A 14550-nucleotide genomic window follows, 5' to 3' on the forward strand; every position below is an offset into this window, starting at 1 on the left:
AGCTCTCATGTCAAGCTATAAGTGTGACAACAGCGAGGCCTAGTGGTCAGCACCGGATTGCACCAGTTATTCAAACATTTTCGGCACATAAATACTGTTTTGTTTACCCATAAAGTCAAATATTGTGGCATTAAGTTTGGTGATATGAAGCAAGTCCTCTTTTGTAGCTTATTATTTATTACATCTATTTAAAGCTAATTTTAAGATTAAAGATTTACATTATGAACAGCATACTGTATATCAAGATTTAGGTCAGATATACCCTAGTCCACTTTGCCTAGGTAAACTCATGCAAAACACTTCATATATCAACACAGTGCTGGCAGTCAGATGTTAATATTTAACAACAGGAAGTAGAAGTTGCTTATCAATTTTTCATTACAAGTAACCCTTCATTTATTATTTTTGGATTATCCACCAAAGAAAAGAGATACAGAGGATTTTTTTTCAAAGAAAATTAAATAAACTGGAGCATTACAAAATTAGAGAGGGGTTACCACTACAGTTGAGTAACATATGATTAAACCTAATTTTATTACTGCTATATGATTTAGTTTGTGTATTGTATCAAAGTTATTAATCAGATGTGAATACAAATTGCAGTTAAAACAGTCTAATATGCTACAGGTCAATTTATTTGGCCTATGAGCCAGAAACACATGACTCATCATGACTCTATTTGCATGTAATTTGATGAGGGGAAACCACCAGGCTATATTCATTGGCACGACCATGCAAAACCAATGAGTAGACATCGCCCCCTAATGGTGAAAAGACATAACTGTTAACCAGAGTAGCTCACACGGTACATCCATCCCTCTGTAAAGATCAGACTACAACATTTTCAACAGTCTTCTAAATTGACAGGGAATCTTCGCTGTCATCATGCGAGTAATAATACATAAAGTGGCAATATTTTTTGTATGATTCGGTCCAGATGTTTAGGGATTGTAACCATAGACCTGTGAATAATCTCTCTGTTCTTCTATCTACTTGTGGTAAGTGGATTTGTGAGGGGACAGTGAGACCTAAAGGGGACAGCGCTCCCTGCAGAGGCACCAGATGTGCGCTGTTATGGAGAGCCACAGAGAGAGGGGCCTTTTGTGAGGCATCAGATAAGCCCTGTTCCCAAAGCCGGGCCGGATCGGGTATCATCAGCGGGCGTACGAGGGGGCGAAACCCAAACCCTGCGAGCTGGATCGGGTTTCTGTTTACACGAGCCGTGGTCCCTGGATTCCTCCAACCAGAGCAGTCCGAGGACGGCTGGAGTCAGTGAGGAGAGAGAGAGCTCTGACGTCCCGCCTGTCTGTCTGCTTAACCAGTCTGTCTGTCTGTCTGTCTGTCTCTCTATAAGGGACTTTAGTGACCAAGTTGAAAATTTCTGCAAAAAAAAAAGATGCAGTAGAGCCACTTAAGCCTATGTATGTATGTGAGTCAAAGGTGGACGCTTGAAGATTAATAATAAAAAAAATTAAAAAAAAAAACACATTGAAACTGTGTCTGGAATAAGTTATCTTTGTTTATTATGCTGAATGTAACTCGATCCTCTCCATGTTTTCAACACTAGCCGAGAAACATGACAGCCTATTGTAGTAAATGATCTGGCCTTTACCGTAAAGAGTAAACATGGAAGATTAATGCGCTCATATATGAATGTATATGCTGCCCTCGAGCAGTGCCAGGGTGGCTAAGGGGCCGAATACGGAAATTATACATGTTTTTTTTTATTTTTTATGCAGTGCGCACAAACACACACACACACACACACACACACACACACACACACACACACACACACACACACACACACACACACACACACACACACACACACACACACAATGTCTCACACACAGTCGCTGATCAAACGGATGCCATTTGAGAAAGCCCCATACATTCTGCCATGGTATCATTTAACATCTCTTTATTTTAAGACAGGAGTATACAGACAGTGTTTGTACTGTGTCCCCCTCAGATAAAACACAGTCTTTGCATTCCTTATGAAATGTATCTGTTGAGATTTAGGAGGGGTGGGCGCCAGGTGTTGGGTTACATCAAATCACAGGGCCCTCCCTTCGCTATCCGGAGAGGCGAGAGGGCAGCGTCAAGTTACACAGAAAGAGCACCAATGATACCGGAAGCTAGGTGGAAATGATTTCATAAGAAAAGCAAAAGTAAAATGTTATTTAGACACAAATCAAGGAGCTCAACATGCAATATTAACTGGGCTTTAGGCTATCTAATATGCTACTTTGTTTCAATCAAACACAATGAAATGGAGCATTTTTTTTATTTATTAGCGGGCTACTCGTTTGGACGAGCGTGGTGTCCTGTATGGTAATTCCTCAAATATGTTGTTTAATTTTAGTTATTATTTTTTTTTTGCATTAGCCTTTGACAAATGCTGCAACATAAAATAACCTGATGAAGGTCTATGTACCGAAACGTGGTGACTAAAATACATTTATACGCAAGTGAAGACGTTTTTGTTCTATATTGTCTACCTAAGGTATTGTCCTACGCACCTGTCGTCCTACTGGAGTGCAAAAGTTTTGCTCTTTTTAAATGCTGCAACATTAAAATGATAATAAATGAAGTAAATTCCGTTTATTTTTCATCACAGACCTTTTATTGGCTAGTTTCACACTGGTTCAGTTTCTAAAGTTTTACGTTGTTATGCATGTTGACCACAAGTCTTTATATATTTTTCATTCGGTTTAATTCATACTTACATCGAAGTTCCATTATTAAGTTATTGATCATCACTCTTTTGCTTTCCAAAAACGTTACTTTAGGTCTTAATTAAGAGTTTACTCTGAAAGGTCCAACCGGAAGCCTTCTCTCTGTTACCTGTAGATGCTTGACAGTGTTGGAGAAGAGAGTTAGGATTGTTCGTTGCGGAGTCTCCAGCCCGGAGCGCACGCATGTTCAGTTGACTCGGATGGTGTGAAGCCCCAGATGAGGGACTCAGACGTCCGGGAATGACAGCCGCTGTCACCTGGAGTGACAGCTTTCATCTAAGCTGCTCCGCTAAGAAAACCCTCTCGCTGACACCCAACAGTTATCCGGGTCGGATCCGGCCAGACCAGGACTATGCCAGAGATGGAGAAAGGGAGACCACCGGAAAATAAGCGCAGCAGGAAACCTGCGCACCCCGTAAAGAGGGAGATCAACCAGGAGATGAAGGTGAGAGTGAGTTTGTGTGTCACAGTAGTTTTGATCGTTATTGACCGAGAGACAACTTCTGTGCGCGCACCAACGTTTCTTCCTACACAGGGCAAAGAGAGAGAGAGAGAGAGAGAGAGAGAGAGAGAGAGAGAGAGAGAGAGAGAGAGAGAGAGAGGGAGAGAGAGGCAACTGTGCATAGATTAATGCCGGGAATATCAGACTCACATTGTGTTTTTTTTTTTTTTTTTCTGTGAATGCTCTCCGTGTCGTTTATTCAAGTCACACGCCATGAAGATCCGTTTGTAACAGATGTTTTTGAAGAAGAAAAAACAGGGATCTTCAAAGTTTGCACCACTTGGAGGACAATCACGAATCATGTCATATGAATATAAACTCAAAATGTCACACACACACACACACACACACACACACACACACACACACACACACACAGACACACGTGGTGTTTTAATTATAGATGTTCGCTGTGAATAAGGTTGGCCTTTTCCCTACGAGAGACGCCATGTCCGGCCAGCTGTGGCCGGACGCGCGCACCCTAAAGTCCAGCGGAGATCCAGATGTGCGTCACTTCTTCCCCCCGCTCTTGCGGTGCGCACACTTGCTGTACCACAGAGGCTTGCCCTTATGGTTTCCAAAAGACAGAGGGCATTTGTATCATTTAAATAGCCTACCTCAGCCTTACATTGTAAAAAAAAAAAAAAAAAAAAAAAAAAAAAAAAACAACACTGAAGCTTATCCCACAATTTTAAAGTATGTACATTTCACATCAAAATAAAGTTTCTATTTAAAGATAATGTTCATTGGTGGGTTATGTCCCTTAAGAATGTCTCCTTTGACTTTTGCTTTAAAGGACAGTCGAGGTTAAATAACAGTAACAGACATGATTCCCTCCCTCCATTATGAACCTATTACTGCATGGAAACTAATCCATGGATTGTCTGCTTTGTTTGGGTTTGGACACAGGCTATTTGAGAGTGTTAACCGTGGTGGTAAGGGATATCTGAAGCTCCTTCAAGCAGGAGGTCAGAACTCTAAAAAAGACAAGCAAGTTTTTTCAGGGGGGAGGAGATTCTGGCCTTTCGTGAGAGAGGAAATGTGCTCTTTTTTGTGTAAGTGGTTTGGATTGTAGCGTTTGATATCCAGGGGAGGTGTAGTGTTACAACTTAACTAATTTTAATCAAAACATGTGAAATGCTATCCCTGCTTGATGTGAGTCTGCCTGGGCTGAATCTCAGGGTCGGCCCCAGTTTGTTGCCTTTGGCTGCAACTCTCTCTGTGGTTTGGGATATGGCTTGTCACTCTCACAAAGCAGATGTTTGTCCGAACTGCCAAAAAGAAACAAAAACAACGTTGTGGGAAGTGGAGAGGGGTGGGTGAAGAAAAAAATAGCCCGTCTTTCATTAACAGGAAAACAGAAAGAGCAAATAACAACTGTATGCGTAGAGGAGAAAATATCCAAATTAGATGTGATGTGAAACATACAAGACTTAACTTGTAAGGTAAAACAATTGTCCAACTTTTGAAATGTGTCAAATGATGAAAGGACAAGGAAAAATGAGAAGAAAAAGACAGACAGGAAGGCAAGCAATCTGATTTCTAGCTCTGCTGAGGTCCAGTCGAGTGTTGTCTCTGTAATACATCTGTTTCAACGCCACATTCGGACCTACTCCCTCCACGTCAGACCCGAGCGCAGCACCAGACACTGGATACTTAACTTTAATCATCGTTAGGCATATTTAGCTGGATATGATACCGCTGCTTGCACTCACCCACACACACTCTCCCAAACGCACACATACACGGCAGAAAGTGAGCAAGCAAGGGAGGGATCCATTTCTCTGAGGCCCTAGAGCAGAGCAGAGGTCGGAGTGAGGAAATCAGGGGAAAGAATGTGCAGTCAGTACCACAGCACTACAACACCACCACAGCAGACTGGCTGTGCTGGAAAAGGGTGAAACCTGAGAGGCAGCGCTGTGTCGGGTGTCAGGGCTGGAAGGTGCAGGGGTGGAGGGGAGGATGGTGAAGATGGGAGGTGAGGGAGGGGGGGCAGAGGAGAGAAAGAGAGGCAAGGCGAGGGACAGGGAAAGCTGGGGAGAAGAGAGAGTGAGAGTGGTGGACACTGGAGGGAGACGAAGGGAGAGGAGTGGGGCATTTCCGAGAACCGTGGGACCTCGCTGTGGTGTAGGGTGTCCCGCTCTGATTTCTGCCCGTTCCGGATCGGGTTTCTCCTCCAATCCGGTTCTCCCAAAGCCACAGAGAGAGGTGGGTGGATAAAGAGAGAGACCTTTGTGTTTTTTATTTTTTTTTATTTTCATCTGGTCGTAATAAAAAAAAAAAAGGGGAGACTACACATCCCATCTGTGGGGAACAGTTTTCTTTTCTCCCTCTTTTTTTTCCAATTAAAAGAGATAAACAAAGGATGATTCATAGATTTCACACTGGTGTTAGGTTTTAAACCTTTCCGTCTCAGATTTAGCAAGAGTAAACAACTTGAATACATCATGGAAAAAGCGTCATACTGTACTCCACTGTGCCCATATTCGTTTCCCCAACTGAGCTGAGGCTGAGAAAGAATCCCTTGCATTGATTCAGAGTGGGAAGGTCTGATTATGTTTAACATAGGATAAAAAGTTCCACTAACAACCCTAAGATGTACGGTCACAATTTCCCATTTGCAGGCAGGCTAGGGCTCAGTTACCCTATCCCTTTACAGAGAAGGTTAATCAGGGATTTATTTTCCTTTTTTTTTTTCTCATGCAGACGTTTGCAGAAAGCACCATGAACGAGCTGCTGGGATGGTACGGCTATGACAAGGTAGACCTCAGAGACTCGGAGGCCAACGAGATCAGAAACTACCGAGAGAGACGTCAGCATGTGTCTGTGCTAAAAGGTGAGGGCAGGTGTCAACAGTTCCATGTTAGAAGAGAAGAGGCTTCTTGAATTTAACAGGTTCTGCAAGTTCAGTGCAGACATTGCAGAGTCACTGTTCAAATTTGCTAGACACACTTTCCTGTAGTTGCAACTTCTCAAGTTTCATCCATTCGGATACATCTATTGTTTCTCAACACGACTGTACTAATAATCTGTGTAGGGCATTGTGCAAAAGTTCTAACAGTATCATGTAAGCTATACTATGCTATTGTATTAAATGACAAAAATGTGAGTGTTATATTATGTTTATGTCTTTCAGAGAACTCATTGCCAAAATCCAAGAGCCTGGACACCAAAGTTGGTCACTCGGTACTCACCATGAAAAGTGGAGAGAGAGAGTCCTCCAGTGTCCCCTCTTCTTCACCCTCCTCTTCCTCAACAAGTTCATCCCTGATCACCTCTAAGGAGCAGAAGACTGCCCCTGTTATTGTACCCCTTATAAAGCCATCAGCAGGTAGTGGGGCTACCAAACTTTACATTTAGTGTTTTTATGTTATCTTATTGCAGTGCTGCCCCCAGATTCACACATGCACACATAATCCATGACTTGTATTATGTTTATATGTGAAAAGTCAGAGTGCAGGGTCAGCAATGTGGATAGGTTTCAGGAATATCCTCATGGGTCTTGAGCATTCATAGAAGCCATGTAAACAGGATCATTTTTGTTTTATGAATGGTTCCTCTGGTGATTCATACTGGGAAATATAGTATTATTATATTAAATAATAGCAAATTACTGGATATAAAAAAGGCTGGAAAAATAGTAACACCTGAATTTATCTGTTGAGTTTTCAGTCAAGGTATTATTGCTGTATGAAAAAAACAATTCTCTGAGATTCCACTCTGAGATAAATTACTTTGCAAATGATGTTGTTTTCACACTACAAGCCAGTTGCAGCTCAAGAGGAGTCAGCTCACTTAATCCGATGAGTTTGATGCTCTATAGCCTTACCTTGATATACTGAGCAGTAACATAATGTCCTGTTGTTTTGGCCCTGTACAACAGCCTATTGGGTCCAAATTGACTGTGAAAGTTGTGCTTACTTTCAGCGTCATTTTGAGAGTATTATCAGGGTGAACAGGGTAGGAATTGTATCCCTGTCATTGTCCTGCTGCACTGTACATATGCTATATAAACATTATACAAAGGGCTGCATTTCCTACACTGTACACTCAGTGTTCATAAAAAAAATACCTTCAAACATAAAGTGAAAGACAAGTCTTGAACTTCAGTCATTGTTTCAATTCAATTAGCAATAGTACAGACTAAATTCAAAATTCTGTGTCAGGGGCCGTATACCTTACAGACCACACAAAGCAGTGGTGTAGATAATAAGAAATAACTGGGGTGCAACAGGATCTCTGGCTCTCCTGAAATAATATTGGAACTGAGCTGTTTTAGAAAAGCTGGTGAGTAAGACTTTTGCAAACAATGCTCATTAATTTCTAAAATCCTTTTTTTTGCTTTTCCCCTGCAGTGGAAGATGTACAGAATGTGCAGATAGTGTGTGTTTGGTGCCAGAAGGAAGGGGTAAAACGCTACTCTCTATGTATGGGTTCAGAGCTCAAGAGCTTCTGCAGTGAGAAGTGTTTTGCCGCCTGCAGACGGGCCTACTTCAAACGCAATAAGGTAAGTGGTCAACTAAAAATGTACAAGATTAATATCAGCATCACTGTTTGGTGGTCATAAACATTTAGGTGTTTCGGCTTGTTGTTCCTTGTTGGTGAGATCTTGGAAATCCTAATATCTATATTTAGTGATTGATCTGTAGATCTGCTTTTTCACTTTATAATTGTTGTGTGCAGTAGGTTTTCACACATAAATGCACTCACACATCTCTTACTTTATATGGACTGAGTTTGTGCCAGGTGTTTGACTCTCTGTACACAGGAGACCCAGGCATCAAGTGGCTCCTGGCAGGTAAACAGACCTTCAGAAACAGATACTCCTGATCTTGTGAGGTCATAACTGATGGATTCATTTACAGGAATTTTAAAAGGGAGGATCCCCGAGAGCACACTTTCTAGTTATTATGGAGGGCCAAGTATAGGGATGGAGGGAGCGAGGTCAAAGTTTGTAGAGGACACTTAGTATCAGTTTCACGTTAATGGAGGAGGGGCTGGCCATTAAGTGGCCTTGGTCTGGAGGACAGGAAAGCTACAACTATGGAGAACCGCTCTGATGCCCATTGCCGTGATTTTTCACTTTCCATTACGACATGGATATACCCTCTTTAGAGGTGCGGTGTGACAGGCAGCTATATTGCCTTTCACCCTTACTGTTGTTTATACCGTGGTAGGTTCATTCACACGACAACAGAGACAAAAAGGAGGGCTGAACAGACTCTGCGCAACAAGCCCTCTAGTTCCTTGGAGGCGTGGAGAAAAGCATTGCCGTTGGCTTGTTGCTGCTTGTCTGAGAGGAAGGCCAGGAGGCCTGGGGTGAGGTGTCCACTTTCAGTGCATACCTTACCTTCAGCTGCCTCATGTTTCGTAACTCAACACGACTCAATGGGTTACAGAGATGGGGGAGCACTCAGATCGGCATCAGATCAGCTTACATGAATCAAGAGGAATTTCCTATATTAATACTGGCAAGGCCATTAATTATATGACAATACATCACCTGCATTATCTCCATACTCGGTTGTAGAATCATATCTATTTCACAACACAGTGATTTCCCTTTGTTGACCTTTAGGGTTTGGTGCCATGCATGAAGTTTAAACTGCTCCTAACCTCGATGACAAGGTGGTTCATTAGCAGCTATTTTTTGCCCTTGTTATATAAGAAGCTTAAATGTGGTTTAATGACCACAGAATTATTATAGTGTAGCATATTGATTTAAAGCAACTGCTGTTTCATCATCATGAATTGGAGAGTGAATTCATCAAAAGTTGGATAAACTCAAACTGCTTCACATTGGTTTATGTCACACTGGTTTTCCCCTGTCAGGCCAGAGATGAAGACCTCCACGGTGAGAGATCTCCTCAACACCCCCATACAGAGGACTCGCCCAGACTGGTGTTAAAGATAAACAGCAATGTCAGAGTAAGAGGACACTATCAATGTATTTTTTGTTTTCCAATGTAAAGTATAATTTAGAATTTAGAACAAAAGTTAACTGCTTTATACATATGTAGCTTGTATACTTCTTTTTTCCCATTAATGTATATTTTCACAAAGTTTTGAGCATGGATCTGTCTCTATAATGACCCTCCACAGTCTCTCTCCCCTGTGCCACAGGTATGTGATTGGTGCAAGCATGTCCGTCACACTAAGGAATACCTGGACTTCGGAACTGGCGAGGAACGACTCCAGTTCTGCAGTACCAAGTGTCTGAATCAGTACAAGATGGATGTTTTCTACCGGGAAGCCCGTGCAGCTCTCACCAGCTCCAGCCCAAGCAGAACCAGCCAGGAGGGGAGGGCGGACACCATTGTATCCGGGCAAAAGCTACTCACTCCTGAGTCTTGGAGCAGCAGCAGCAGTGCAGGAGAAGCTCGTCATCGAAACCTTTCCCCTAGAGGGCCTACGCCAAACCATGGATCAGCAGAATCCACCTCTGTGTCTCCCTCAGAGACATCCTCTTCTAATTCCAAGATCCCTATCCCCGGGCTGAGGACCCTAGAGAGACCCATCCAGCATCATCCCCCTGCTCTGGAAGTGTCACCCCACCCTGCTCCCCTTCATCCTCCACCTCATCTTCGCCCCCCTGTGGAACATCATACGGTACCTCAAATGCACATGCCCTTCATCAGACCTCCTCTTCATGCTCAGGGCTTGAGAAGCCCCCTTGCAAACCCTCCAAGACACCCAGGCCCCTCTTCAAGCCCTATCCACAGACCTCCTCACTCTCCTCACCTGCAGCCCCCGACCTCTTCCATGAATCCCCCTGGAATGATGCATCCCTTCCCAGGAGCCTACTTCCCTGGCCTGCACTCCCCTCCTCTGAACATGATGCCAAGAGGTCCTGTCCCAATGCATCCATTCATGAACTATGGTTTTCCTTCCTTTAGTCCTCTCCTGCCCCATCCCACTGTCCTGGTGCCTTATCCAATAATTGTTCCCCTACCTGTCCCTATCCCCATTCCTATCCCCATTCCATTCCCTTCTAAAGCAACCCCAGAAACTCCAAGTCACAGTGGTGTTATCCAGCCAGTGCCAGAGGGGCTAGACCGGAGTAGATCCAGGGCTACAAGGCCGCCAACTCCAGGGATCCCTGAAGGGGACAGCAGATTGGTGGCCAACAAATTGGGTGGAACCTTGCCTCAATGTTTCCCCTCACCATGTGACCCCAGCACAGATTGGGTTAAAACAGAGAGGCCATTCCCATCCCCAATATCCACACCACACAGTGGTGAATCCTCCCCCAGAGCACAGTACAACAAATCCCCCTGCTCAGCTTCAGGGTCAGAGGGGCTGACAGACTTTAAGCAGCAGCCGTCAGAGAGACAAGTCATCCAAAGGGTTCTTCAAAGGACCCAAGTGAAGCCCAGTGCCAATGGAGTGGTGGACCTATCAGGGCTGGGAGAGTCAGAAACTGGGCAGGGTACCAGATCAGGGCTCCACAACATCATCAGACCCACCCCTTCTATACCATGGTCCCCTTCACATGACACTGTCTACCACCACCAGGACTCCCACACTCCACCTTCACACAACTCACCCAGCCCCACAGGTAGCAGCCATCCGTATGATGCCGAACCCTCTGCCCTGAAACCTCAGGACTACAGTCCAAATAGGATGTCCTCCTCACCCGCCCCTGCCAGTCCAGACTCATCACTACCCCAGAGAGTACCAGCACCACCCACTGACCCCGTGCTCAGTGAGCTGGAGGCCATCAAGGAGAACAAGTGCTCTGCTGTTGGCCTAGTGCGGGTTGAGGGCCCAGTCAATCAGTCAGAAGAGCCTTTAGCAGTAGTTGGGGAGGTAGGAGAGGACCCCCATGTTCTTGATGAGGACCATGCCTATGCTCTGCCCACAGCGCCAAAGACAAGTGGGACCACCACCCCGCTGCTCTTGCCCAAACTCAGGGACAAGGGTAGCCTGCGGAGCCCTGCAAATACGCCCAGTGCTGGAGACATGGAGCCAGCTCTGAAAAGGCGATGCCTACGGATCCGGGATCAGAATAAGTAGAGGATTGAGGTGAGGTCTGCTATATAGAGATTGTCAGGTACATACATTTGAGATGGTTGATGATGATGATGATGATGATGATGATGATGATGATGATGATGATGATGATGATGATGATGATGATGATGGCAAGTTGGTTAGATTAAAAAAAAAAAGCGAAACTTTAAAATGCAATTTGACTAGGGATTGGAAAATGTGCGAATACACACATTCAAACATACACAGGGCAAGCTTAATCACAGGTTTCACAGTATGGCCGTGGTCACTAAACAGCATGGCGCCAACGGGAGAGAATCCCAGTAACCTGGCACTCCTCTGGGCTCTAAGGTTACAACAGGGGAAGGAGGTGGAGCGCACAGGCAGTGAGAGTCACTTTGAAAGGCGATCACTTCACCACAACTTGACAGTCACAATGCTTTGTTTGCAATGCTGCCTGTTTTGTAGGCTCAGTTTTGCCAAGATATGTGCGTATGTGTCTGTTTAAGACGGAGGAAGAGATCCTTACATTTTTACCAATTAGCCGATGCATCCAGAGCAGATTACAATGTATGAGAAGGTAGTAGGTTAATGGCAGATGGCTGCTGCTAAATCAAAACCGTGACCTTGAGGTTAGGGGATGGTCTGTCCAACCTGACACCCAGACAGAGAGAAGGATCAAGAGAGGTTGATCAAGTGTGACCCAGAAGTCAAACTCCAGCTTCTTGCAGTATGAACTGTGAAGCCGTGCAGACATGTTTCCGAGGTGACCGTAGAGACAGAGGTGATTGTCAGGCAGACTATACGGCGCTGCGAATATGAGAGCCAGCCCTCAGCTGTGATAGAGCTCTGGGGCTTCTCTAGAAAACACAGGGGCAGAACCAGAGCGTTTCGATTACGCATGTCATAATGACACCCTGTTCTGGCTCCGGCTCTTCTCGGCTCGAGTGCACTCCCCTCTCTCCCCTTTCAACCCTTTTCCTTCTCTTCACTCACCACCGCTGTCCCCTGCCAACCAGATGTTGATGTTAGAGTACAGCAGAAAATCCTCTTTACTTTGGACCAATCAAAGGGCCTCTTGATTTCACTGGCCTGATAGGTAGTCCAAATGGCTGTAACACCACCCGTCGTCCTCACCCGCTGGTATCTCGCAGTAACGAGATCATGTTACAATTTTACTGCATGTCCTGAGATTAATCTGATGATATTACAGAGTTGGTTTGGATTTCAACTGGCCTGCTTTTCTCTCAATATTTTCCTCCATAGTGTAATAATTATGTTTAAAAGTGATGGCTGATGATAGAGAAAGGAAAACATAAACCTTTTTCTCATACCGCAGATGTTTTAGTTACAAGATTCCCTTTCACTAAATGAGTTCCCACCTTAACTCTTTGTCATTTGTTGTGGTTTAATGCGTCCCCTTAGTAACCAATACATATGAAATCACAGCATGCTGCCTGTGTCGTGCAGACGGATTTATGGCCCTGCGTTGTGTGTAATGGGAGCTGGCTGCCGTATGCGACTGACTTTAGCTCGCCACCTCTGTGCTCTGAGCTGAACATTGCTGTCCATGCTCCATTGTCTCAACTGCTAAAAGTCTTTAAAAACATATCCCACTCTGACAGAATCAGCAGCCAAGTGGAGGATTTCACCTCAGGAAACAGTCCGTTTTTTCGTCTCAGTTTTCCTTGTCTTTATTTGGGATATTTTATAGCCCCGTGTAATCCGATCCCACCACATGGGTATTCGCTGAGCGTTTGAAACTAAAACGCAATGGGACAGAGGGAGTACAGAACCCTGGTTTGGCCCTTACATGAGAGTGTGTGTGCGTCTGTTTACGTTTAATATGTGTGTGTTTGAATGAAAGTCTGTGCGAGTGTGTGAGAGAGAAAGAGGCCAGATGTTCTTGGTTTGATTGTGCCCTGTGCGACAGTTATCTGAGTGTAGACATGACTAAAAGCCTCATTCTCAGCGTTCATTTAGAGTAGGTGGATTAAGGAATGAGTGTCCAGAGCAGGATAGGTTGATATAAGATATCCTAGAAATGGAAATTAAAATCAGCCAAGAATCTATAACATCTCACCACTCATTCGTCTTCTCTCTTGTTTTTTTTTTTTTTTTGCTCTCCTTCTCTCTGCACCTAATGAACAGACACCCTGTTTAACACTGTATGGCGGTGCCAGATTCAGTGTCACGCCCTCTTGTGGACAACGCCAGTGCTAACACCCTCCAGCACATCCCTCAGCCTGTCAGCCCACCAGAGAGTCACTCTGCCTGTAGACCAGCAGGGTGCCAACCCAGGAAGCAGTCCAGATGGCCACATTACCAGAAGTCACCGTGGGGGAAAAACACAACACAGTCACACATTTTGTCTTGGACCAAAGAGTATTGCTGGCTGGAGTGTAATGTTGTGTTCAGTGAGCACTTGAGCATCTCAGATCTTCTCCCTGTCTGACATTGCCCTCAAGTGTGTCCATGTGTGTGTGTATTGTGTGGGTGCCCAGATGCGCTCCTCCTCCTCCTCCTCCTCCTCCTCCTCCTCCTCCTCCTCCTCCTCCTCCCTTGCTCCACACAGCAGACAGGGCTCTGATCAGCCTTGTGTGGTCTTCTCAGATGGAGCCTGAACATGATCTCTTTCCAGGGGAAACGGTTTGTTTTCCCTGCCCGGCTTGCACAAAGAGCCACATTGTTCCTCTCCCCATATCCCACGCTGACTCCCCACTCCAGGTTTTGGGTTACCTGGCCGACGGGGGTTCAGACTTCAGGAGCTTTTTTTATTTTTTTGACCGACAGCCAGGAATATGGTATACCCTTCTCCACCTCGCCGCCCAATCTAAATACGGTACACAGTAACACACTAGTTCTGAGGCTCGATTCCTCACAACTGATTGCCTGTGATTCCCTACTCTGCTCACTTCCTTCAAGGGAGGAGAGAAATTCTGCTGAGGTCAAGACATTGGGCGGTTTAATCACTGTTGCAGAGAGAGCCTGGCCGGGCTGTTTAGACAGACCACTGAGCAGAATAACTCAATCTCTGAGGAGAGAGGATGCTCCCTCTGCCTCCTCTACAAAAAAGTAAAACTACATAGAATATATGAGTGGTCACCTACTGATACACAGTAGCTGAGATGGTCTGTGAACGTCCCAATGAAGTTGGTCCCTCACCTTTAACCTGGTTTTGCCAAAACTTTTGATAGATAATCACAATTTGAATCCCTTTTAGCACGGAGTCCCATGCATGTTTAAAACCCTGAACATTCATGGCACATGACAGTTTAACTGATTCTGATTTTTTTTTTTAATTGTCACTAGGTC

General features: G+C 44.7%; 1 protein-coding gene across 1 annotated transcript; it reads left to right on the forward strand.

Annotated features, from left to right (window-relative positions):
• The first annotated feature begins 2968 nt into the window (after positions 1–2968).
• On the forward strand, positions 2969–13775 carry LOC129107357 (sine oculis-binding protein homolog). Its single transcript, XM_054618823.1, has 7 exons — positions 2969–3186; positions 5950–6079; positions 6380–6574; positions 7599–7750; positions 9076–9171; positions 9346–11268; positions 13387–13775. Exons 1-6 carry the CDS (start codon positions 3094–3096, stop codon positions 11257–11259), a joined length of 2580 nt encoding a protein of 859 aa, XP_054474798.1. The 5' UTR covers positions 2969–3093; the 3' UTR covers positions 11260–11268; positions 13387–13775.
• The last annotated feature ends 775 nt before the right edge of the window (positions 13776–14550 follow it).

This window comes from Anoplopoma fimbria, chromosome 18 (genome assembly GCF_027596085.1).
Source record: "Anoplopoma fimbria isolate UVic2021 breed Golden Eagle Sablefish chromosome 18, Afim_UVic_2022, whole genome shotgun sequence".
In the NCBI taxonomy this organism is placed as follows: Eukaryota; Metazoa; Chordata; class Actinopteri; order Perciformes; family Anoplopomatidae; genus Anoplopoma; species Anoplopoma fimbria.